The sequence below is a fragment of the Orbicella franksi genome, chromosome 5 (assembly GCF_964199315.1).
Source record: "Orbicella franksi chromosome 5, jaOrbFran1.1, whole genome shotgun sequence".
NCBI lineage: Eukaryota > Metazoa > Cnidaria > Anthozoa > Scleractinia > Merulinidae > Orbicella > Orbicella franksi.
Genome location: NC_138149.1, coordinates 18,307,401 through 18,334,200, shown reverse-complemented (window position 1 = coordinate 18,334,200; position 26,800 = coordinate 18,307,401). Strand labels below are relative to the sequence as shown.

The following is a 26,800-nucleotide window of genomic DNA, read 5'->3' as shown; positions in this document are numbered from 1 at the left end:
TATTGCTAGATGATACAGTTCTTCCATTTAAAAGTCTTTTCCATATTGGATCAAATATGAAGCACAAATACTCTAAACATGTTTTGACAGCACTGAAAGCCCAGATAAACGTCTTTTGAGTGTTTCAGCCCAGTTCCTCCAATGATGTCACTAGAAGCCTAATCCTGATCCCACTTTGCTCGGTCGTGGCCACAGAAATACAACTTAAAACGCCTGTAGAAAGTCAGGGACTTATTCAATTGCGATAATTTTATCACTGAAGTAATTGGGAAAACCAGTAGATTTCATTAAAGGAACAAAATTTTGTGTATTTCCTTTTCGTATATTTCGGGGGGCATACGATTAACGCTAATCGTATGGCCCCCAAAATACATACTATTTACACAGATGTGCTAAAGTAGTTGTAGATATATAACTGTACCATCTACCATGTATCCTCTAAGCCCATCTACGCTCTACTCTCTATGTTCTACCAGCTTCTCACCTTGACCTACACTCTACGATCTACCCTCTGAGCCCATCTTCTTGGAAGGGTATTGGAATTTTTTAATTTTTTTCAATTTTTTTAATTTTTTAACGAAGATTAATGACCAGCACAAAAGAAGACCTCTTGTAGTTGTAATCCTTTTCGTGTATTTCCAATGCATTTTCTCTCTGTCTGAGACTTCCTCAGGGAATGATTACCACTTACATTGAACAGCATATATAGCACATAAACGTGCCTAAGTTTAACTTCCCATGGAAGTCAATAACTGCTGAAACATGCTGTAAACAGACGTTACAAGAAATGCCTTAATGCACATGTTATTGCATGTTGTTATATTTTGGGGGACATACAATTAGCGCTAATCGACAATACAGTCTGGTAAATGTCTCTGGATAACCAGCTTGATGTTAGTGGTTCTGAGTTAAACCATTTATTAACTGTGCGGCCATGGGCCGAGCACGGTTCACGTTCTACCTGTGGTTTATTTTTTTTTTTGTTGGCAACCAGACCCAAACTTCCTCTCGGCCAAATTTTGAATCACACAACCTGTGATGTTTATTCGCCAAAAGCTGTTGAAACATTAATACAAGGACAATGTTACGGATATGTTTTCTTTATTTGTGTGTAAAATATATTCTCTTTTGGTTTTATTGAAGTGTTGGATTTGAAGGGAAATAATAAATACGCTAAAAACGCTTAAAAAGGGTACTACGTCAGCCAAGGAATGCACTGATGTTGCAGCTTTCATTTTCGCTACATGACAAATAAGATCTTGTTTACTTTGCAAAATAATTTATTTATTTCGCCAGAAGCAACCATCGTTAACTTATTTGCAATTCTGCGAGTATTTCTTGTGGGTTTAGGCAAATCAAGTGAATTCTTTGGCTGTTTCATTGCAGCGAATTCAGAGATCGGAAGGAAAATTAAATATTTGGAAGCCAAGCAAAGAACGTGCCAGAATGTGCAAGGATTACATCACTTGTAGGAAAATAACCACCGTACTAAAGATAACCATGGATAACATAATTCTTGAATTATGTGACTCGTGTGACTACCTTGCTAGCTCTTTACTCATGGAAAAAAAAACAATTTAATTTAATAGTATTATCGTATCGTTCATATCGTTCATGCCCATACATTTCGGGCGGAAAGTTGCAGATTAAGACCACTACAACATCGCAGATTTCACAACGACTACAACTGATGGTGCAATAATACAGTTTGTGTTGATCAAGTGATGTGGTGTCTACAGTAATCAATGAATCATCAAGGACTGCTTTGGAATGTGCACTGCACTGCAACTGTAGTGCTAAGAAAACAGGTAAATTTTAAAAGTGCGGTTATAAGATCTGAAAGATCTTCTTGTTCGAACTTGAAATGAACAGCAATCTCTACAATGAATTATGACCCTAAAAACTAGTAAACAACATCTCTGTGGTCACAAAACACCCACTAAGCGTTCAAAGTCACGTGACCTAAGTATTTGCACTTCGAATACAATAAAATCATACTCCCCCTTCTCGATGGGCCAGTGGCTCATCCACATCAAAAGGAGTTTCGTGTGTTTCTAGCTTAAAGGTTCACTATAGTTCTAGTTCTCTTTAAGTTCGCTATTGTTCTATTCTTGTGTCATCTTCTGTAAGGAGTTCTAATGGGCTCAGATTCTGGTGATCACAATTCCTCGCTGCCAACTCTGACTTTGACAGCTCTCAACACACTTGTCCTTTCCTGGAAAGACTGCTACAGCCACTGCCCATGCAGTGTGACTGGTGCCACTAACAAGACTACATCATTAACTTGGACATCTTTTTTTTCCACCACTTGAACCTACCATTCAAAGTTGGTAACCACTCTCACAGCCACCGGTGCCAAAAATGTTGCACTAGTTCTCACACCCGTCTCCATCTCTTGGGACTGAACTGGCCACTATCAACTGATCCAGGAGCGAACGGGCCTCCTACTTGTCCAATCAGGAAATGATTTGGGGCGATGGGTGTGTCATCTGAGGGATTGGCAGACCGACATGTTAAAGGCCTGGAATTTATGAGTGCCTCTGCATCCATAAATGCTGTCATCAGTTCTTCATTGGTCACATCTGCAGTTCCCAATATCGCATAGGTTGCTCTCTTTACTGATTTGATCATTGTCTCATGCACCCCACCTAAGTGAGGTGCCCATGGTGGATTGACACTCCACTTGATTCCTTTGTTAGCAGCTGATTTCATAGGAATTCTAAGCCAATCACAGTTTAGGTATTCACTGTGAGAAGCACTCGAGTTTCATTCTATCATGGAATCTGATTGGCCAAGGAGAAACAAAAGTCATTATGTCACAGAAATCAATTCCTGGCTTAGGTTCGGAAACATTATTTTTCGGCGGAACCAAGTGACAGCCGGAAATACGTCTGCGTTCGCAGGCTATCTCCAATTGGTCATGCAATAGAATGCGTTCAGGAAGAAATCTGTGTCTAGCCCATAGGCCATCTCTAGGTGAATAGCCCTTGATGTAAGGCATGTAAATAAACAAAGGTGTCTTTAAGCTCTCTTCTTGCCCCTCCCCTGGATAGTTACAAATGGTCCCACGAAGTCAACCACTGCTCGTGCGAAAACTCATAACAGCAACTTTGGTCGAATCTTTGGTAGGGGAGCCATTATCTGTTTAGCAGCCTTCACCTTTCTCTTCCGACATTCACAGCACTCTCTTTCCCAGTCACGAATCTCCTCTCTACCTTGCATGATCCAGAATCTGGCGGACAGCAAAGACAATGTGTGATTGGTTCCTGCTGCATGGTTACTTCTTTCGTGATAGGACTTCACCCCACTCTTCCTCGGCAGAATAACTGGATATCTAGCATCGAAAGGCAGGTAGTCCGCATAGTGCAATCTCCCATCTGATCGAAGCAGACCACCTTCTTCTAGGATGGGGTTCAAACATAACTTGCTGTTTTGCAGAACAGACTTGAAATTAACCAGTGCCTTGTATTCTTCTTGAAAGACTTCTTGCTGCGCCTCTTCGATGATGTCAGTCTCTGCATCTGAGATCTCTTGACTGGTACATTTTCCAGAACTCCTCTCTTCTGGCAGCATTCAGCAGTTGTTCATGAATTGATGTACCCATGCTCTAACTCTCAATAATCTGGTCCAGCTTGAATATCTGCTGGGGTGTAAATGCCAAGTCACTTGCGGGGTCAGTGCGAACAGTACTGATTCTTTGTCTGGCACATTGAATGTTGTCCTCACTTTCTTACAGACCTCTAGTGTTGCTTCAGGAGTTACATCAATCTCTGTTTTTGGCCACGTGTCTTCTGGCACGCTCAGGAACTTCCCACCCTTCCACCACATTTCATTTCTTTTTAGCTCAGTCACAGACATTCCTATGGTTAGCAGGTCAGCAGGGTTCTGGTGTGTGCTAACATGACGCCACTGAGTAGGACGGCTTGAGTCATGTATTTATCCTATCCGATTCACTATCAATGGTCTGAAACTGTGACTGGGTATTCGTATCCACCACAGCACATTCATGCTGTCACTCCAGAATGCAAGTAGGTTCTGGTCAATCTTAAGAACCTTGGCTATGGACAGGGCCAATCTTAATCCCAAAACAGGTCCCATAAGTTTGAGTCTTGGAATGCTTGTAGCTGATAGCAGTGCCACTCCTGTCTTGGAGGCCACTGGGCTCCTAGATACTGTACCACCCTTGTACTTGTACCTAACATAGGTTGCTGCACCATACGCATCCACTGATGCATCTGTGAAGGTGTGCAAGGTAACTGTTTCAACATCCGAGTTTAACTGCAGGCAATGTGGGACTTGCACTTCTGACAACTCTGTGTGCTCTTCAAACAACTTCTTGGCCTGTCTAGCTTGGATTTGGTCATCCCATCTGGGTCTTCCCAATCTAATCCTGAGGTCCACATCTCTTGCAGTAGAATCTTTGCCTGGATCATGTATGGCACCAGAAACCCCATAGGGTCAAACAGCATGGCTATCTTACGCAGGAAATTTTGCTTGGTCAACTGGAACATCTCGTCTGGCGGATTCACTCTGTAAGTGAAAACATTTTCCGTAATCAACCACAACACACCAAGCATCTTCATTGACAGCAAATTTCCTTTGTTTAAGTCCACTTCTGCAACCCTGTCTTCTTCAGGTATCTTCTTAAGTACTTGCTCTGAGTTGGAAAGCCACTTTCTGACATGCATACCAGCGGACCCCCACAGTGCTGATAGTTCCTCGTGAAGTTTTATGCACTCCTCTTTGCTAGGGGAAGAGTCCATGCTGTCATTCATGTATGTAGACTCCAAGATTGTCTCCGCAGCTTTTGGGTAGTGCTCTTGGTTTTCTCTTGCATGCTTCTGAGAAATTATGCTTGATAAGGGCACGAGTTAACTCCAGAGACAAGACTAATGATCTGATAAACATCTGGTGGTCTTGACTGATCTATGTCCCTCCACAAGAAACAATGGAATGGTCTACTTGAGGGTGATATCCCAATTCTTGCTAAAGGCCTTTAACGTGGAGCTATTTCTAGCATAAGCTTGCCTTTAACAAAGGCCCTCTAGTTCCTCACAGGATGAAATGACTCAAAGGGAATGTACAGATACTTATTTAGTGGTTTTTGATAGGTAGAAAACTGCAGAGTGATAAAATTAGCATCTTTGTAAAGAACTAAATTGAGAAACGAAATACTGCTTTCATCAACAACATAGTACGTAAGTTTGATACGATCATTCTTGCCATAGAGACAACTAAGAAACTCTAATAGGATGTCTTTTTTTACCGTTTTAATTTTTTTTTTTAATTTTTTATTTTTTAGCACCAATCATATGGCCCCCAAAATATAACAACACGCAATAACATGTGCATTAAAGCGTTTCTTGTAATGTCCATTTACAGCATGTGTCAGCAGTTATTCACTTCCATGGGAAGTCTTCCCTGAAGAACTCTCAGATAGAGACGAAGCGTGTCGGAAGTAAACGAAAAAGCTTACAACTACAAGAAGTCTTCCTTTGTGCTGCTCACTAGGCTTTGTTAAAAAATTTTTTAAAAAATTAAAAAATGCTAATAACCTTCCAAGCAGATGGGCTTAGAGGGTAGATCCTAGACTGTAGAGCGTAGTGCATAGATCAAAGCGAGTAGCTGGTAGAACATAGATAGTAGAGTGTAGATGGGCTTTGAGGGTAGATGGTAGATCGTAGAGCATAGAGCGAGTAGCTGGTAGAATGTAGAGAGTAGAGCGTAGATGGGCTTAGAGAGTAGATGGCAGATCGTAGAGCGTAGAGCAAGTAGCTGGTAGAACGTAGAGAATAAAGCATAGATGGGCTTAAAGGGTAGATGGAAGATCGAAGAGCGTACATTGAAGAGAGTAGCTGGTAGAACGTAGAGAGTAGAATGTAGATGGTAGAACAGCGTAGAGCGTAGAGGGTAAACTCAATGAAGAATTGTGCATTGAAGATTATTAAAATACTGTAAACCATAATAACACTAAACGTTCCCCATGCGCTTTAATATTTGCTACAATAACTGTAAGCCTCTACGCCCATACAGAGAACCGTAGAGCGTAGAGCACAGATGGTAGAGGGTAAACTCAATACAGAATTTTAAATTGAAAACGATTAAAACACTGTAAACCATAATAAAACTTTAATATCACTTTAATATATGTGAGATATATGCAAGGAATATGTTACAAATTGAAATAAAATGTTATGAAACAGGCAGGTAACCATAGTAACAACACACAACTACAGTAAAAGCTACGAAGTAGGAGGTAATTTATCTTTCCAACACGTAGCAGACTGGTGATGAAACCATAGAGTCTCTACAAAAATTTCTATGCCAAATCGAGCTTCATAAAACGGGCGCCAGTTGTGTGTCAGTCACAACAGTTTGTCACATGGGATCGAGGATTCTGTCACATGGAAGATTGAATAACCTTTTGTCACCGAGTTTGTGAGAGATTTTTATAGTTTTTTCGGTTCTAGAGTATAGAGATACCTCCGCTTACATTAGAGTGGCACGAGAAAGGGTAAAAAGTATATTATTTTTCCCAGAAAACACATTCTTTTCAACAGAAAGCTTGAGTTCACTAACAGACTTGGCAGATTGCTTCAATTAAGGTGTAAAAAGTGGGTCTTTTTCTGCGGGGAAGGGGTGGAGTTTTAAAATATGTACCCCTCCGCTCTTTAATCTCCTGTGGAGAGCACAAGGTTCATAAATTGACAACTGTACTGTACTCCCCCTCACCCCAGTTTCCTTCCACCTGCCCTAAAAAACTTGTCTTATGAATGTCATAGTATCCACGCGGTATTCTATGGCTGCGGAAGCCTGGACTGCATCCATACACATGTAGTCCAGCATGGCAGCCATGTTTCTTCCATGTAGGAATAAACTCCCGAATACATACCAGTTCAATGAAAAGACAATTTTGGGGGAAGGGCCAAAAAGAAGAGAGCGTACAAACAGAAGACTTGTACACACGAAAAATTACAATGGCCTGCCCTTTTCCCTCCCTCAGAAAAAGGTAATTTTTCCAGGGAAGGGATTTTTCCAGGGTACTAGGGAGAGGAGTACCCCCAAAAAATAAGTAAAAAGAAATGGGGGGTCTTTGTTTTCAAGTTTTGGGGTCTTAGGGGGTCTTAGGGGTCTTTGGGGTCTTAGGGGGTGTTTGTTTTCAAGACACCCACATGGTAGCCTTTTTATCCTAAATGCTCACTTACATCCTTTTACATATTACAGCATGTCAATATACACCTTGCACTAGTCAGGGCTCGAAAAAAAACCCGTCCACTCGTCCAAGACAAGTAGATTTTCCCTTTGGGCAAGTAACTTTCTCTTCTTACTTGCCCCACAGGCAAGGACCCAGGCAAGCCGTTCGCCAACTAAAGTTTTGGTAACGATTTTGAGAAGAAAAGGTAAATTTTAGGCTCAAGGGTAATCAAGTGTTTAGATGAAGCTTGACAAAAATTACAATTTATAGCATTGTTTTATTGATTGTGTGACCCGCGCTCACAGCTCAGAAGTGGTTGCCTAGCATGGGATCAAAATCTGCCCTGACCAAATTTCTTTCCAGGATTAAAAAAAGCAGCGTTGGGCACGCCAACGCTGTGTTTATTTCTTAAAATTTGAGCAATTTTCTGGAGCATTTTCCAGTTTCTCTGTACAAAACTTAACTCAACAATGATATAGTAAGGCTGTAGAAATTGTACGTGAAAAGAAGCCGCATATTTCTACTGCGAAAACAAAGCCAGCATTTTTTATGCTAAAATCCAGGTAAATCTCCGTTTCCGTTGAAACATGCAAGTTTGCTACTGATAACATACTTGGGCGCCGCTGCGCAAAATGAAAAGTATTATATTATTAAAAAGAAATGGATAAGTAAGTCATCAAAATACTTTCAGAGTTCCTGGAAGATGACTTAAAATAGTGTTTCTTTCAAAGAAAGGTGTTTTCCCTCGACTAAAACTATTTTTTATTCACCCAAATGAAAAAATATGCTCTCACCAGCTTTTCGAATTTGACACTGTGCCTGTGTCAAAACTGAAGTGGGAAGGCGACTTGTTGTTAATTCTGCATGCTATAAATTTCTTGTGCTTCTCTTCACAATGATTTTGTGGCGCTAGACGAGATGCAGGTGAACATTCATGGAGTCAAACAAGATCTTCAACGAATTGATTGATTCAAGGCTGTACAATAACCAAGATACCCAGCATGTAATACAGGAACTAGGAAGTAAGTACATGAACGAGCAACAACAACTTCACAAACTTTGTTTCTTCAGCTGGGAGGCACTGGCAAAAGATGCTGTGGGACTAAATTTAATTCCTGATGACATTTTTTATCGTGTTCGAAAATTCCAAGGAAAGTTGAATTTGACACCATAAAAACATCTGGTGATGGTAACCACCTCTACAGCTCTGCTTCCCTTATACTTGTTGGGAACAAAGATCTCCATTTGTTAAGGCTTCTCAATGCAATCGAGCTGTTTTTACACACATCTTACTACACAAGGCATCCAAAATTTCTCTCTTGTATGAAATCGCCCACTGCTGATGTTCCAGAAGATATCATGTTTACACTGTGCCTCTCTGACACTGGAATGAAGATGTAGGAATGCACAAAATGCAGAGAAGATGTTATTAAAAGGGAAGCAGCAACAGGCTGTAGAGTATCCAAGTGGAGTGTCACGGTACACCTGATGGCACTTGTAACCGTGATAGGAAGATCAATTTTTTTCAGCATTTCCCAGAGATTGCTCAAAAACAAGGCCATTTTTCCATGACGAAATCATCACCCAAGAATGTTCTTTCCATGCCAATCCAGCAGATTCAGAAACGACTACATCATCGTCATCATCAGATAACAAGAAAAATCACAAGGATGAAGTGAAGAAATAGCCCAAAAGGAACATCAGTGATTTTTTCCATGGCTCAGTGCCTAAAACGAATTGCCAAGAACCACAGGGAAGAAGTTCAACAGAACCTAAGTTTGGAAATTGTGACAAGAACAGTCCTTTGTAAAAAGCAAACCCTCAACAGCCACGCCCAGCAAAAGCCAGCCCCTGAATGGTCACCTGTCTAAAACCCTACCTGAAACAACTCTTCCCAAAGAAGAAAATACAGAAAGAACCACAAAAAAGAATTCCAAAAAAAAGAGGAAAAGAGAGTTCAAAGGGTACTGGAAAGAAATGTATCCCTGGCTTGAACATGATACTTCTAATGATGTAGTGTATTGCATGGTTTGCCGAAATTATCCAAAACTGGCGGACATTACAAGTCCCCTTCACAAAGGCACAGTCGAACTTCAATTATCCGTACCTCGATTATCCGGACTTTTTCTCTAGTCCCAATTTTGTCATGAATATTTATTAGTCATGATCAAGATCCGTAGCAATATTCTTTTTTAAAACTATAGCATTACAAAGTGCAGTCAAGAGCGAGCTTGTTTTGCTTTTAAGAGCAAAAGCAGCACTCGCACGTGTTGTAACTAATGAAGAACACTCGAATGAGTTCTGATTAGCTTAGAGTTGAGTGGTTCAAGATATACAGTAGACCATATTGTTTTCCAAACAATTTGTGAAAGTGTTGTTTCATGATTAAATGTTGCTTTATTTAAACAGTTTTGTTCTTCATTAATATTCCCATTTTCGATTATCCGGACCCTCGATTATCCAGACTATTTCATCTAGTCCCAACGAGTCCAGATAATCGAGGTTCGACTGTACTGGTGGCTTTGACAAGTAGGACTTGAAACTCTGAACTCCCACAATGGATCAGCAAACCACCTTAAGTGCATCAACAGAAGTCAAATGGATCAAGGAAAAGCCAATGAGCCACTCTCCAAACTATTTAAAGCTGCTTTCAGTAAACGTGATCAAGAAACGAAAGCCAGATTGAACAAGCTGTTTAATACTGCCTTCTATATTGCAAGTGAGAACTTAGCCTTCAGCAAGTTTAAAGGACTCTGCAATTTGCAGGAAAAGAATGGTTTTGATTTTGGAAGCCAGTACAAGAACGATAAGGTATATAGGGACTTTGTGGAAAACATCACAGCTGTTGAGAAGGAGCGATCCCAGGGGGAAATTGAAAATGCTAGACTCTTGTGTGTTCTGGCAGATGGCTCGACTGACAAGAGCATTGCTGAGCAGGAGTTGGTCTATGTTCGCTGCACAGGAACCAACGGGCGGCCCTCCACTCACTTTGCAGACCTTGTTCCTGTTACATCTGCTGATGCCCCTGGGGTTACTGCTGCTATTCACAAAGGTCTTCAAACTTTAAGTATAGATGAAACTGTCTTGAAGAAAAAATTGGCCTGCTGTAACTTTGATGGAGCTAGTGTCATGATGGGGAAGAAAAGCGGAGTTGCAAAACAGCTTCAAGATATAGCCCAGCATCCAGTTTGTATCGTACACTGTGTGGCACACAATCTCGAGTTGGCTGTGCTAGATGCAATAAAGCAAACGACCTACTTGGCCATATTTGAAGAAACTGTAAAGTCAGTATTTAAATTCTACTTCTACTCTCCAAAACGTCGCCGTGAAGTTAATGAAATTGCAGCTATACTCAACCAAGATCATGTTTACTACAGTGGATTACAGAAGACAAGGTGGGTAGCCAGCCCATCCAGAGAAACGAGTTCTGTATGACCGAACTTCTTGTGCACCTGGAAGCTGGCTTTCACAGCTGGATGTTTTGAGGCTTCAAAGAGGTCCTAAGTATCAAGCTTTTGAAAAGAGGTACAATGGGCAAACTGGGGTACTCGAGAGTGGCGTCAAAAACAACCACGAATTGAAGCTGTTAAAACCAGGCACCTCGGTAGAGGATTTCTTTCCTTCTTTCATCTCAGAAGTGACAGCCTATATCAACCAGCAGTTCTTAAGCCTTCATGAAGAGCCGCACAGTTATTTGGCAGTCTTTGATCCTAGGGAGATGCCTCAAGATCAAGCAGACCTCGCTATCTATAGCAATAAAGAAGTCCATCCTCTGGTAGATTACTTTCACCATTTCCTCTCAGATGATGAAAAGCAAAGGATCATAGAGCAATGGCCCATTCTACTTCGACTTGCAAGGCAGAAGATGCACAAGACCCTAGATGTCTTTTCCAATATACTAATGTCACCTCCTGATGATGTTAAAGATTGCATTGTTTTGATTGATCTCCTTGTCACTCTGTCACCAAGCACAGCAAAGTGTGAACGTGGATTCTCAACCATGAATCAGTTAAAGAATTCAATGCGCACATCGATGAATCAAGATACCTTGACAGCCTTAATGATGGTCCAATCTTCAAATCTCAATGTGATCTACTTTGTGCTACTTCTGCAATTCAACGCTGGATGAGTAAAGCAAAAACCAAGAGACAGTGCACCTTTAAACTCTGTTAACCATCGTTAGCATGCAAAGTGCTGACTGACTATCACTATGGAATTCTTATTACTGTAACAGGTCACATGATGACATCATTGTGCCATATGCTCTTGTTCAAAAGAATGTATACTTGTTGAGTTTTTTAGTTTGCTTTATAACTGTAAGCCGATTTAAGGTAGGCTTTTTTGTAAAATGCCAAGTGCATCAGTATAATCATACTCCTCATTTTTCTTCAAGGTTGTAGAGAATTATTGAACAAAAACATTAGGGTGCCATAAGGCATATGAAAGCAGTCAGTTAAAAAAGCTCAGTGACATTGTATTGGGAAAGTTGATAATCATGATAGAGTATCTGACAACGTAGGGTACACACTACTTCAATGTGATTATAACAGTGTTCATCCATGTTAATTATTACAAACCGTACAACTTCATAAAAGCGGAATGAAGAAGTTTAAAGTTGAGGAAGTATTACAATATAATGGTGTAAACATGAAAGTGATAAACACTAAGAGGACTACAGTCGAGATGGGTTTATTACATTTAAACACGCCAGCCCTGTAGTTTGACTTCCATTTTGGGGTCATGAATTATTAATGAGTTTGAAAACTTGGGCAAGTGGGGAAGTGCCCTGGGCAAGCAAAATTTGAGAGTTACTTGCCCAACAGGCAAGGTGGAATTCAAATATTTTTCGAACCCTGCTAGTGCTGCACCTTTAAAGTTTCCCGAATACACCATAATTGAAGGCTTTCATGCAAAAAGGGCATATATAGCTTTTTGGGCTGATTTTTATTTTTTGCAGGATTGAGCTAATTTTTGGCAGACTGACCTGTTTTGACATGAAAAGCATCGTTGCATAATTGTTTTTGTTGATTTGCACTTCATTTTCGAGAAATAACATATACAAAAAAACTCAGTTTTCCAAGGGTATCTTTTGGAGATCTTTTGTTGAACGAAAAACAAAAGAAACCTTTTGTTTTGCTAAACAATGAAGTCACCGAAGCGTGGCATTTGCCGCTAGTTTTATTATTCATACAATTAAGTTATTCTCTTACTGTTGCTTTGTTAGCGCAAGCGAATAAGGCGCTGAATGGACTGGATTCAAGTTTGTTTTGTCATGACACCGGTTCGATACGAGGTCAGTCGATTTTTTTCCTGGTACATTTCTCTACTTCTTTCAAAAATAAAAACATCTATTTAACCCATTGACGCCCGCATGAAATTGCACGCAACCCACCCCTAAATTACCAGCGATTTTTTAATATTTCAGAATGAGCACGAGCACTAAAAATAAACCATATGCGCAGTAACCACACACACAAGATTACGTTTCAAGACATCATTTATTTTAAGTTGAATAAATGAAGGGCCACAATATTAAAAAATATCAACAAGTACTTAACTTGATGTTTAAAACTGATGAGAAAACAAGAAATTATATTATTTCTTTGCTGTGCGAAAAAATGCCTAACAGAAGCCAAGAAAATTGAATATGCAAAAATGAGTTATTATTGACTTCGGAGGACAAATTGAAACCAAATACAACAGAACTTCCATTCTTGTACAATAACGGCTAGCATTTGAGAAAACAACGCAAAATATACGAGAAAGGCACATGTAAAAACCAATTTGAAAATAAGAAATCAAATAATTTCTTTGCTGCACAACGAAATATTACAGCACTGCGAAAGAAAGATTAGAGTTGAAAAGACAACAAAAAACAAGCTAATTATTTTGAGATCAATCATATTTCAACTGTGCTAAATTAGTGGCCACTTAGTTCTTTCTCTGCAGTTCTGTAGTAGCTGATGAAGACTCCAAAATATACATTTGAACGAAGTGAATAAACTAATAAAAAAAACCACGGAGTTCGCTGTAAATTAAATATGCAGAAATCCAGCATGCAAAAATACCATTCACTTTTAAAACCTAAAATTCCCCAAAACAGGGCACCAAATGAAAGAAATATGAAAGAAGTTCAATAACAATAAATTTTCATTCAAGCTGAGGCGAAGAAATCTATTTAAAAGCAAAAAAATGTTCATAATTTTGCAGACATGCTTTGCTGCATGACCGCATGTTGAAATTAATTCTTCATGTTAAAGCGAAAGCTCTGAGTTTCTCCCAACCACTTTTGCAGTCATTTTATCAGCCATGGCGTTACCAGTCATTCCAAAAGTTGAATTTAACTTTGAAGCAATAATGTACATTACCATTTTTGTTTTCTAAAGTCCAGGAAGCTGCTTTAAGTCCATGATCTGTATTCAAAACTCACTTGAAAGCACACCAATCGTCATGTTTTCGTGGCGGTTGAAGGAAGGAAAATTCTTCACCGAAAAGGTTTGAGGAATCTGTACTCCTTGATCTTCCATTCTGAAGCCACCTAAACATTAATTCGTATTTTTCTTTTCTATTTTAAATCCCAAAGGAGTAATTTATCCATGTTAGGAATGAAAACAAGGCCTTTGAAGTTTGCAGATTTGGCCCGCAGCACGCCATGATAACCTGCACTTTATGAGCGCATGAATTTAAGAAGAAAAACCGTCTTTGTAGGACCCCTAAAGTCCGCTAAGAATATTCTCGGTGAGTCGATTCTGATTGGTTTATTTGTCCTCAAGAACAATAAGACAACCAAAAAGTCTTGAGGGAGGGTAAGAAAGGCTATTGTCCCCACTTGCTTTTTTTTCGGGCGGTTACGGGCAGGAAGGGAAATTGGAGGGGTTTTTTGCACGGGCAGTTACGGGCGGTACAGGAGTCAATGGGTTAAAAAAACCGTGCTGTCGAAGCTACTAAAAGTAACCGTTTAAGTTCACGTGGCGTCAAAATCCACCTTCGAAGGATTACAGTACAGTGGAACCTCGATTTAACAAAGTTGCTGGGGACCGGCCAAATTTGTTCATTAAATCGAGGGTTTGTTATATCGAAAACCTTGATATAACGAATTTGAGGGGAAACGACCAAAATGTTCATTATATCGAGGTCATAGTTAATGATTGATTTGTAACACAGGTGACTTCTGTCACGTAATTCAATGCAATTTTCGTCACCCAGAAGTGCCGCGTTTTGAGATGCAATCCATTAAGCATGGCAGCTTTCAGTATCAATTACTTTCACTCTTGAGCAGATGCACAGCTTTTGTTTACAAAAGAACGACACTTTCAGAGTAGCGATTAAAAAATGTTGCAACCTAGAGGTTACACAGAAAATTGTCTATGTAAACAAGGAAACAGGCTTTAGTGTTGTTATGTTGCACAACCCAACATTTCCGGATTTCAAAGAAGATAGAGCAGAAGTTAATTGATGTCGAAATACTATAGTGCCAATGCCTATGACATATAATAAGCCGTTGACTGAAAGGTTGCTGTCTCTTTACCATAAGAATTACAAGGATTTGTTGACTGTTGATATGTTTGGCGTTTATCTTCTGTCAGTTGTTGACATTGTAATTCGTTATATCGAGGTAATCTGGGCTTCCAGATTATGTTCGTTATATTGAAGAATTTGTTATATCGAGGTTTGTTATATCGAGGTTCTATTCCATACATTTTACTGTAACTTTGGCCGGGACATAGAATATCATTCTTTATATCGAGGACTTCATTAAATAGAGGTTCATTAAATCAAGGTTCCACAGTACCGCAAAAAAGTAAGTTACCACGGTCTCGTGGGACGAGTGTCGAGAGAAACAAGACGTGTCTTGTTTCTCGTGAGTGCACTGGAAGTACCAATACTTCGCATTCATCAGTATTCGAAACCTGTTTTGTGTATTGTATCGTATCATATCGATTAGCGCGGTAGACATGATTTTTGTTCTCATCAGCAATGCATGTGTACCATGTGTGTATTATAAATTCTCAAGCGTCCAATATTGTTTCATATACATCAGCCAAACTTTTTTTATTCCAGCCAGACTTGCTTAACGTTTAGTTTTTGTAAATACATGCACGATAAAAGTTGAAGGTATCTGAATTGTTGGTGACAGTCACTCATGTTTACAAATATGTTTTACAGTTGTATCAATTCTCTTATTGTGTAGATCTTAAAAGAAGGTTTGATTGCAACTGTAAACGTGATTCATACAGTTGATAATCAAAATGTAGTTCTCATGAAACAACATGAAGAGTTTTGTCACCTGATCTACATGTTGCAAGTTAAAACCGTGATCGCGATCACTAAAGTCAACACAGCAGCGCCGCCTATGTTTTGTTAACTATCGCTCCCAACTAGTCCAACTGATTTGTTGTGAAACTCGACTAACTTTTTATCCAAAGATTGTGACCATGTGAAACGACGCTAAGTGATCTGTCGAATACCTTAATATTCAAACTAATGAACACGCTTTGCACATGAAGCCTTGATTAACTTTTTATTCAAAGGTTGTGAACATGTGAAACCATGCTTTGATCATAAATCACTTTCCTTCACATTTGAATAACTTATTTATTCAAACTTGTGACTGCTCGCTTTGCACATGAAATCTTGTCTAACTTTTTATTCACACTTGTAAACATGCAACACCACGCTTTGATCATGAAACCTCGAATAACATTTTATTCAAACTTGTGAACATGCGAAACCACACTTTGATCAGGAAACATTGACAAATTATAACTTGACCACAGTATCAACCGATATATAAAACGTGTACTCACATATCGAGCGAAATCTTCGCTGTTGAGCAACAATTTCAACAATTTCCATGATGCTTTAATGACCTCCCATTTATAAACAATTGACTCGCCCGCCAGCGCATGCTGAAAGCTGGAACATTTTTCTCCTACACAAAATTAAATGTTTGTTGGAGTTAGCGGTTATTGAAGAGCGAGCAAATGTAGGTAATTGAATCATTCACAGTGAGCAAGATTCGCAAAATCAACTCTCTGCCCCCATGATCGCATGAATTGAAATGCATGTAACTCTACTTGTAGTTACGTTCAATGTTCAATATTACCTTTGTTCGATATGAATCGAGCAAACAATCAACGTATATCTTATGTTGGATGGTCCCATCGATTTGACAACAAACTGCAGAGCAGCAATCGTTACACATCAAATCCTCCGCCCTACCGCTATCTGGATTTGTTCTCAGTAGCCCCGAGTTCACCTCCTCAACTGCGTTGTGTAAATAGCCAACGGGTCAGCCTCCCACCAGTTGGGATTCTTAATAGTTTATGTTATATTTGAAATGTTTGTTTATTTATTTAGTGTCCCCAATTAGCACATTAGTGCTAAATACATCGACACTTAAATAAAGTGATTATTATTATTATCATATTATTATTATACACGTTACCGGTTTCTTACACATAATATATGCCATACTAAACGCTTCAGTGATTCTCAAGAGAAACGAGACGTGTCTCGCGAGAAACGAGAAACGACTCGAGAGAAACGAGATTCGTCTCGCGAGAAATGAGACAAGAGGCAGTAACTTACTTTTGATCGGTACTGTAGCTCCAAAAGATGCCGCTTGGAAAACTGAGTTTTTTTTGCATACGTTACTTCTCAAAAACGAAGCGCAAATCAACAAAAACAATTACGCACCGATGCTTTTCATGTCAAAACAAGTCAGTCTGCCAATAATTAGCTCAGTCCTGCAAAAAACAAAAATCGGCCCCAAAAAGCTATATATGCCCTTTTTGAACAAAAGCTTTCAATTAATTGTACCTTGTCTCTCAGCTTGTTGTTTTTTCTAGATTTCTCAGGTTTAGTTTACTGTAATTCTAATAGTGGTATTTCTTTGTTTCTGATCTATATTCAACAATTATTCACCAATGTTCACCGAGCCTAAGGCAAATAACTGTTTAAGTATAATTTTCAGAGGTAAAACACAGAATAATGACTAAAACAGACTGTTCGTTTGCATACACACATGCAGCCGTAGTGTTAATAATAACCTTACATGTAAGCTTACATTGATTGTGAATCAATTTACACATCAAGTTCAGCAGTAAAACAAACAAGTGAAACACTATGAGAAAAAAAAACATCCTGTACCTTTGTTTTATCGTTGTTGACCTCACTCACAGCTGTCATCATCGTCTAACTAGTGAGACAATCTCAGATAGTGCCGAGTGTAATTTACAGCTCTGATACACTAGTCACACAGGTCCTCACCCCTGCTGCTCTCCCCCTTGGTAGTCAACTGACCTTTTCCCCTTTGCAGAATACGAGCGGACAAGACATAATCTTAGCAGTGTGTGTGTTTCATGTTTGTGTTTTGCCCAAAAATAACTTACAATTACCGTTTGGCAAGACGGTTTTAAATTTATTGTGGTATTTTATCTTGAGTTTCGTTCATTTTGTAGCATTACTTTTCACGCCAACATTTGTAATGTGATACTTTTTTTCCCTTGCCAATGTATGTAACAAGATATCTTTGTTTCCACGAAAATATAAGAAAGATGTGTATTTTTTTAACTCACTGCTGGAGATAAATGGAATATAAAAGTTAAATGTCCGCTACAATGTCGAAGAGGAACAATTTTGTTTTATTCAAAATGTAAATTTTCAATTCAACGATAAACAATAACTAATCTAATCATCAAATAGTTACGTTGAATCACAGAATAGTGCGTTCTAATTCTGTTGCCAGCCGAGTTGGTGTAAACAATAAAACCACATCAAAATAACACAGAGAAAGTATTGAGAAGTATTGAAGGTAGAGATCTTAACTTGACCGAAATTATATCCCACATCGGTGAGCGAGTCACCTCATCGACTGATGAAATTAATTTGAGGTTTCAGTAAGTGCCACGGAGTCTGCAGCAATAATAACAAGGTTTCTTTGTCACAAATTTACTAGTTTTACATGTACCTAATGCAGGAAAGTTTCAGCTGAATATAACCTTTGGGCTCTCTTTCACAGAAGAGGAAACAAACAAGCTGCTAAGAAGAAGCAATATGTTCTCATTCTCTATTTCAACCCTGGCAAACACACAATAGTTAAAAAACAGGAGACCACATTTCTTGAATCAAGCTAGGGAAGATTCCAGAAGATACGCAGTCACAGTAGCATTTTTTGCACTAAAAAAGAAGAACTGACGTTACTTAAAATATAACTGCTATCCCCAGCCAAAACAAGAGTGTGATATCACTCATCACAAAAAATAAAAAAAAGCGTGCATCTGAACTCGAGAACGAAGTTTATCACTCTAGCAATGCTAGAACGCATGTCTCTTACAAGTTATGTTGTACCACAATTAAGGGAGAGCACTCGACATTCGTGGGTAGTCCCGTATGAAATGTATCTTTCACCTAACATATAGTCGACTTTGACGCTAACTAATCTGCACGTGCGTTTGGAGCAAATTGCTTTTGTTCTTAAGAGAATGGCACCACAAGGATAGCATGAGATTTGCAAAACCATATATACATTTTTGTCATGTTATCAAAGAAAGCACAATAAGTATGACACCTTTTGCATAATGCAATCAGTTCCCTACCCTACCCAGCCCCCTTCCCACAAGGCCAATTGAAATTAGTTAATTCAACAAGCATTAAAGTTTACACCTTATGGCGTTATGGCATTGTGGAATTAGTGCATTAGTGCCTTAGCGAACAGCAGCCCCCTAAAACCATCCCAGTAGTGCACTCTGCACTAACTAGTGAGACAATCTCAGATAGTGCAGAGTGTAATTTACAGCTCCCATACAGTAGCCACACAGGTCCTCACCCCTGCTGTTCTCCCTCTTGGTAGTCAACTAGGCCTTTTCCCCTTTGCAGAATATGAGCGCACAAAAACTTGATAAGACATAATCTTAGCAGTGTGTGTGTTTCATGTTTGTGTTTTGCCCAAAAATAACTTACAATTACCGTTTGGCAAGACGGTTTTAAATTCATTGTGCTATTTTGTCTTGAGTTTTGTTCATTTTGTAGCACTACTTTTCATGCCAACATTTGTAATTTGATACTTTTGTTTTCCTCGCCAATGTATACAACAAGATACCCTTGTTTCCACGAAAATATAAGAAAGATGTGTATTCTTTTAACTCACTGCTGGAGATAAATGGAATATAAAAGTTAAATTTCTGCTGAAAAGTCGAAGAGGAACGATTTGATTTTATTCAAAATGTAAATTTTCATTTCACCAATAAACAAGAACTAATCTATTAAATTTTATCGAATAGTCATGTTAAATCACGGAATAGTGCATTCTAATTCTGTTGCCAGCCGAGTTGGTGTGCACAATAAAACCACATCAAACTAATACACAACGCTATCGAGTAATACAACTAAGGAACGTTTCAACAAGAAGTATCGATGGTAGAGATCTTTACTTGACCGAAATTATATCCCACATCGGTGAGCGAGTCACCTCATCAACTGATGAAATTAATTTGAGGTTTCAGTGAGTGACATGGAGTCTGCGGCAATAATAACTAAGTTTCTTTGTCACAAATTTACTAGTTTTACATGTAACTAACGCAGGAAAGTTTCGGCTGAATATGAACTTTGGGCTCTCTTTCATAGAAGAGGAAAAAAACAAACTGCTAAGGAGAAGCAATATGTTCCCATTCTCTATTTCAACCCTGGCAAACACACAATAGTTATAAAACAGCCGATGACATTTCTTGAATCGAGCAAGGGAAGATTCCAGAAGATACGCAGTCACAGTAGTGTTCTTTGCACTAAAAAAGGAGAACTGACATTACCAGAAATATAACTGCTATCCTCAGCCAAAACAAGGGTGTGATATCACTCACTACAAAAAATAAAACAAGCGTGCATCTGAACTCGAGAACAGAGTTACTCACACTAGCAATGCTTGAACATATGCGTCTTACATGTTATGCTCTACCACAAGGGAAAGCACTCAATGTTCGTGGGTTGTCCCGTATAAAATGTATCTTTCACCTAACATATAGTCGACTTCGACGCTAACTTATCTGCGCATACGTTTGGAGGAAATTGCTTTTGTTCTTAAGAGAATGGCACCACAAGGATAGCATGAGATTTGCAAAACCATATATATATTTTTGTCATGTTATCAAGGAAAGCAACAAAAATATGACATGTTTTGCGTAATGCACTCGGATACCTAACCCACCCAGCCCCCCTTCCGGCATAGCTAATTGATTAATTGAAATTAATTAATTAAACAAACATTAAAGTTTACACCTTATGGCATTATGGTGTTATGGCATTAGTGCATTAGTGCCTTAGTACTTTAGCAAACAGCAGCCCCCTAAACCATCTCAATAGTGCACTCTGCACTAAAAATGAGTAGCTTTAGTTTGAAGAAAAATAAATTTTGGTCAATCAATCTTACCTGCAGGCAATCAACATATAAACCACTGCATTTGCGATTCTTAAATTCCTTGAATACAAGTTCTTGAAAGGATTTTTTGTCCAAGGGTGACAGCAGTCATTTTCAAAATTCTCCATCCTTCCAATTAAATATCCTGCCACGTTTACTTGCCGAGATGGCAAAGGTGGCAAACTTAGTAACCAGGCCTTGAAAATTTTATATTCACTGCCTGGAGTGGTGAATATAGCGTCATATAAGGAATTGCTTGACCGATCAGATTGCTGGAAACTCTTTGTTCACCTCTGAAATTATACTAATAATGTTTAGTATAATTTCAGAGCTGAACAAAGAGTTTCCACCAATCTAGTTGGTTGAGACATTCCTTATATGACGCTATATTCACTACACCGACTGGTGAATATAACATTTTCAAGGCCTGGTCACTGAGCTCACCACCTTTGCCATCTCGGCAAGTAAACATGGTGCACAGTTGCTGAATGAATTTTTCATTTATTCAGAGGACATCAATCCAAGTCCAGGTTATTTGAAAAGATGGAGAATTTTCAGAATGACTCCCATCACTCTTGGACCAAAAACCCTTTCAACAACTCATATTCAAGGCATTTAAGCAATCATAAACATAGTGGTTTCATTGATCGCCAGCAGGTCAGCTGGATTGACCGAAATTTTATTTTTCTTCAAACTAAAGCTACTCATTTTTAGATGATTATGACACCTGTGAATGAAGTCAACAAGGATGACACAAAGGTACCGGATAAATTTACTTTTCATAGTGTTTCACTTGTTTGTTTTACTGCCGAACTTGATGAGTAAATTGATTCACAATCGATGTACATGTAAGCTTATTTTATTAAAACTACGGCTGCATACGTGTATGGAAACAAACAATTGCGTCCTTGTTTTTATGTTTTAGTCTGTTATTCACTGTTGTTCAGCTCTGAAATTATTTGTCTCAGGCTCAGTGAATATTCTCAAATAATCCCCTCCACTTCATCTCGGGGATTATTCGACAATATTCACTTCGCCTTTGGTGAATAATTGTTAAATAATTACAATTAGGTAAATTATTGCACTTTTCATGAGAGATTATATTTAGAGTGAGAACATACAGTACTGCCTGAAAGTATGGACCCTCAGGTTGTGTCAAAACCTCATCTTTGCCGCATGCTCCCACCTCGCATCCACCACGGGGGAAAATATATAGCACCGCGGTAAAGACGAGTGCGAACACAATGGAATAAATACCATGGCACAACAGACGAGGTAATACCTTGCGAAAGTAATGTATGTCTACCGAGTAGAGTGGCATTTTTTCATCAATGTTGCATGTAAACTCATAATTCGGAATCAAGAAACACGCTCCATGGAAAGTCAAACTTTTTACATGTAAATGTCTATCCTCTACTTTCGAAATCTACATGTGCTGACTTTTGGTAAACCCTTTTACGAACTCTGACTACACTATTCATAGCCGTTTAATTAAGGGTTCCCAGGGTGTTGAAGGTCACTTGATTAAAACAGCAACAGGATGGAGCTGTCTATTACTGCCATAATCAACAACGCATTGATACAATGCCATTAAAGTACATCTGTTGATCCATAATATCGACAACACACGCCAACTGTTACCAGTTTCAGGTAAAAATGTAACTGTTCGTCGTCCAGTTCGTCTTTTTTTATTATTTTAAAATCGATGCATTGAATCTAGTAACACAACTCCGTGTTTTTGTACTGGAAACAACTGAGTGGGCAGCATCTTTTGATTTCCGCGAAAGGTCATGCGAAATGTAAAAAAAATCTTCTTGCCTAAAGTGGTGAAAGGTTTCAATTCTCCTTTTGATCAAGTGCATAAAGGCGAATGATATAAATCCCTGTCGGAATCTTGGCTTAAAGGAAGATTACATGTGTTGAATGCTGTCAGGAATAAAGAGCGGTCACCGCTCTAAGAAACGCTTTTTAATTCTTTGTTGGAATCAGTGGAAATTAAACGGGTATGATTCTAACATCTAGAGGCACAGATAAAAAAAAAAGATAACAGTTGAGACCTAAAAATGCGTCGATTAATATACCATAACCCTTACTTCCCAAAAACCCTGGAATGCAACATGCAAATAGCGGCATGTCTTTTGAGGCTTTTCAGAATTTTGAGTCTCAAAAGGAAACTAGAGGCAAAGCAACCTTTCACGGGACCGGTGAGCTTTTTCCAACATTTTGATCAGAATTGTAACAGCCAAATAACAAGCCAAATAACAAGCCTTATCATGACCACTCATGAAAGTTGTTTACTTTCTCACTGAGCTCTCAATGAAGACGAATTTCCTTTATACTCGAAAGCTATTTTAACCATTGTTTACGAAGCATCTCGTTCGCGATTCGGCCAATTCTCCATCCCCTAACATTCGCGGTAAATATACCATGGGACCAGGCGAATTTCATTGGTTGCCACAAAGTAATTTGACAATTTACAAAGCAGCTAACCAATAATATTTGATCGACCAATAGGTTTCCGATTTGCAAAACATTCAGAGTTTATATAATTTATCTAAATGAATTTGAGTCGTCTACACAAACTCAAGGGTTAAAAACTGGAGTGTGTAGTTAGGAATTTAGTCTAAAAAGAGCTAACATTCTGTTTGACATGAAAACAGACTGATCGTTATCATTGTCTGACGATGTCAGGTCACCGACATGTCACAGACGCACTCAAGCAAAACGAGTTGAGCTGTGATTCTTGTTTCCAATAACTGCCGGCTTGCTTTTGCGTTCCATTCTGTTCTTGCTTTCACTTTGTGCTAAGTTATGTTACGTTTGGAGTACTGTTGTTAAACCGGTAGATGTATAAAAGCCAATGAAGGTTTCTCTTATTCGTGGTTTGGTCTCCGGAGAAAATGCTTGAACTTGAAGCAGGTTCCATGAATAACAGTGTATTCTTGCATGTAATAAGCTTACATCTCGATCGGCTACAAGGAAGCAGAGACAATCCTTGGACCAGAAAAACTCAGATCGCTGATTTAATGACAACTATACAAGAACAAGGCATAAACAGCAATTGCCGTTTTTATTAAAATCAGCGATCGGGGTTGACCCGGTTTTGTAACTGCACACTACAAAGTGCAGCGCATACAAACAGAGAAGTACGGATGATATTATGGCAACAAACTAAATCGGATTTGAATTTAAATGTATTACAAATGTATTACCCAAGTTTCTTTCCATAATCAACGTGAATTTCAGAGCCATTCCGACCTTTCGCATTTAATCGTTTCCCAGTCGTTTGCATGATGCATGGACATGAAATCATATAGCGAACCTGTGATTTCACATATGTTCTGTCACGTTCTTCTTGGCAAAGGGGAATGCTTAACACAACGTCTAAGAACTGAGACATACATGCCACTATATTTTACCAAGTTACAGATATTTTTAGGTGAAGTTCATAAAACATAGCCACCAAATTTTCTTCGTGTTATGAACCTTGTAACTGACATAGATGATCGGCTTTATTGAATGCTTCTTAACAATGAAAACGTGACACGTCTTCTTTACCAAGGTAATACCTCGTCCAAAGCTGCCGCGGCAGGACAAATCCTGTCCTCGGCTTTACCTAAATAAAGACGAGGCTGAGTGCAGGAATACAGCGACAATGATGCATGGAGGCCCCACGGCAAGAATGCAGAAAATGGGTCAATACTTTCAGGCGTTACTGTATCAGTGCCCAAATTCTGAATAATAATAATAATAATAATAATAATAATAATAATAAACCTGTAATGAAAATATAATTGTCATTTATGACAAGCCCATTATCCCTAGGAGATTACTAACATGGACTGCCTGTGAAAACCAGTTGCCCTGGCCTTCTGCTGAAAACATTTAATGGAACCCCTAAGAATGAAAATGTGAATATGTCATTTGCTGTTGTTGTTGAAAATAAATATAAATTAATTACTCATTTATTGCTGTTTATAAACAAGTACCTGACAGGAATTTCTGCCACACGGATTTGGTTTGCTGTTCCTCCGGATGCAATCAATTTGAATCCTAAGTCATGAAGCTTTTTGGCAAATTCCACAAGTCCTTGTTTGTTGGAGACACTAAGAATTGCTGAGGAAATAGGAAGTAAATCCATCATTAAACAAAAGCCCCCTGAGAGGACATGTGGTTACTAGACAGTGCAAAACTACAGTGGTGCAAAAAAGAGTTGCAGAGTTTTAGCTTTATTGCAAAATTTGAGTGCTTGACACATGTTTTCTGCATCATTGTGCGCAACATTAGGGGGACGGGAAGCTCAGGAGGGGAACAGCAGTGTTTGAGGGAAACTTTCGCGAGATCCATTGTCTCACCAAAGACAAAATGCTCAAAATGTGACTTTTTCATTTAGGACAGCCACATCACCAAGGGACAAACCATTTGACTTTTGAGGGAGGGGGGTTGGAAGATTTCTTGGTGGCAACAAGGCAGATTTTTTTTTAAGTCAAAAAGCAGTGCAATAATTGTTTTTGAGATTATCCAATGCAGGATTTTTTTCCACTCCAATCAGGAGTGGGACAGCCCTCAAATGAGAATGTTTAAATAAAGAGCATCCTGCATTTCATAGCGGTTTCTTCTTTGTAAAATGTTTACTATTGTGCAGTGTTTTGCCAGCACTAGCAAGCAACAACATTGACAAGTAAACAGTCAGTAGTAGTCACACTCCCTCCAGCATTTCAGGGCTTCTAAGGCACAAGGGACAGAGCTAAAAGAGTGATTGGGGCCGTTGCAGCTCTGATAAGGCCTCACATGAATGGCTTGAAACCCTTTGAGAGGACATTAGAAGAAACAACAGAAACAATGCGCCCTAGCCCAAAACAGTAACAGCTGCTGCAATGACAGCAAGTAGAATTACAAGCTTACAAAAGCAGCTACACTACCGTGTCATTGTCCAAGAAATGGAAGACATTATGGTACCAAAATCCACTAAACCCATTCTAGAGGGCAAGCAACTACTTTATCCTAAAGATGTGCAAATCAAAGCAACATAAATTTCATATTCAGAGGAAGTGCAAAACCTGGGTTAAAAAGGAAAGGGACATGAGGATCATACTAACACAGAGGGTTGGAGAGCCTGTTACCAAAAAAAAGAGCATATACGGAGGTCTCTACGTACTACAAGAAAGATATCCATTTGTGGCTGCCTTAGATGCTCAAATTGTGTGTAAAGCACATTATGATGCCTGTGCTTACTTTACGGCCACGAAGATAGCTTGAGAAAAGTTTCAAACACACAACAATTAAAATAATTATTTCTTCACTAGTTTAGTCGAAATGACTGATGCCTGATGACATGGTAGTGACTGGCTTTAGCAAGTAAAGCAAAACTAAGTAGTCAGAAAACAAGTCGTGCCCTGAAGTCCACTGGGGCCCGTTTCTCAAAAGCCCCAGAAACTTTTCGGGCCCGTAAAGCTATTTTTAGTCCATCTGTATCTAAAAACGGAGAAGTGTATGCGCCTGAAACTTCTTGTATGAAGGGAACTTCTCTTCATATTAAGAATATGTGAATAAAACAGCTGTGTAATCGTAAGGTTCGAGATTTTGCTATGGCTTTACGGGCCCGAAAAGTTTCCAGGGCTTTCGAGAAACGGGCCCTAGGACTGTTAGGTGAAAACTTGTTACTGTACAATCATGGGGAGAAAAGAGGGCCCTGGGAATGAGCTCGTTATGTTCTAACAAAAGTGCTGTGGATCCTGACATAGTGCCCTCTAAGCCACACAATAGGAAGACAAGTGCCAACGCAACCTGCAGTCCTGCAGTACAAATCCCTTGAGGCAAATGTGAATCGTTCCCATGCAAAAGCTGCAAGTGATTATAATTCCTCTTTCTAGAAATCTTGAGCTAACAGCTTAGTTCGGCTGGAGGCAAAATTAAACTGCTTTATCAAAGAGGTCGTACCACCAAAGAGCTGGGTGTAAACTCCTAATACTTTGGTAATCAAATATTTAACGGAATCGGTGAAAAAATTATTAACTTAAACCACTAACCTAAATCTCCCGCTTGAGAAGACGCCATCTCGTCTTGCAAAACGTGTGTAATCAGTTACCTAGTCCCTAGGCCTAGATGTTTCACCGCGGTCAATCGTTTTCGGGTCACATGATCCGGATCGATCCGTAAACAATAGCCTCCATTTGTCGAGAAAAAAACAG

General features: G+C 39.1%; 2 protein-coding genes, 1 long non-coding RNA gene and 1 pseudogene across 3 annotated transcripts in view; 2 read left to right on the top strand and 2 right to left on the bottom strand.

Annotated features, from left to right (window-relative positions):
- The window catches only part of LOC145487512 (bifunctional purine biosynthesis protein ATIC-like), a 168,558-nt gene extending 141,817 nt beyond the window's left edge, over positions 1–26,741 (bottom strand). The window contains exons 1-2 of the mRNA XM_081466330.1: positions 26,639–26,741; positions 24,599–24,725 (exon numbers count right to left, since the gene is read on the bottom strand). Coding sequence (XP_081322456.1) covers positions 24,599–24,725; positions 26,639–26,666 — 155 coding nt within the window. The 5' untranslated portion in view covers positions 26,667–26,741. The remainder of the gene's footprint in view (positions 1–24,598; positions 24,726–26,638) is intronic.
- LOC145487585 (uncharacterized) overlaps positions 1–26,800 on the top strand; it is a 74,204-nt gene that overhangs the window by 2,108 nt on the left and 45,296 nt on the right. Inside the window, exon 2 of the long non-coding RNA XR_014049420.1 lies at positions 35–1,738. This is a non-coding gene — a long non-coding RNA (uncharacterized LOC145487585). The remainder of the gene's footprint in view (positions 1–34; positions 1,739–26,800) is intronic.
- Positions 3,574–4,775, bottom strand: LOC145487526 (uncharacterized; annotated as a pseudogene).
- LOC145487571 (uncharacterized) overlaps positions 10,908–26,800 on the top strand; it is a 27,712-nt gene continuing 11,819 nt past the window's right edge. The window contains exon 1 of the mRNA XM_081466398.1: positions 10,908–20,575. Coding sequence (XP_081322524.1) covers positions 10,914–11,324 — 411 coding nt within the window. The 5' untranslated portion in view covers positions 10,908–10,913 and the 3' untranslated portion in view covers positions 11,325–20,575. The remainder of the gene's footprint in view (positions 20,576–26,800) is intronic.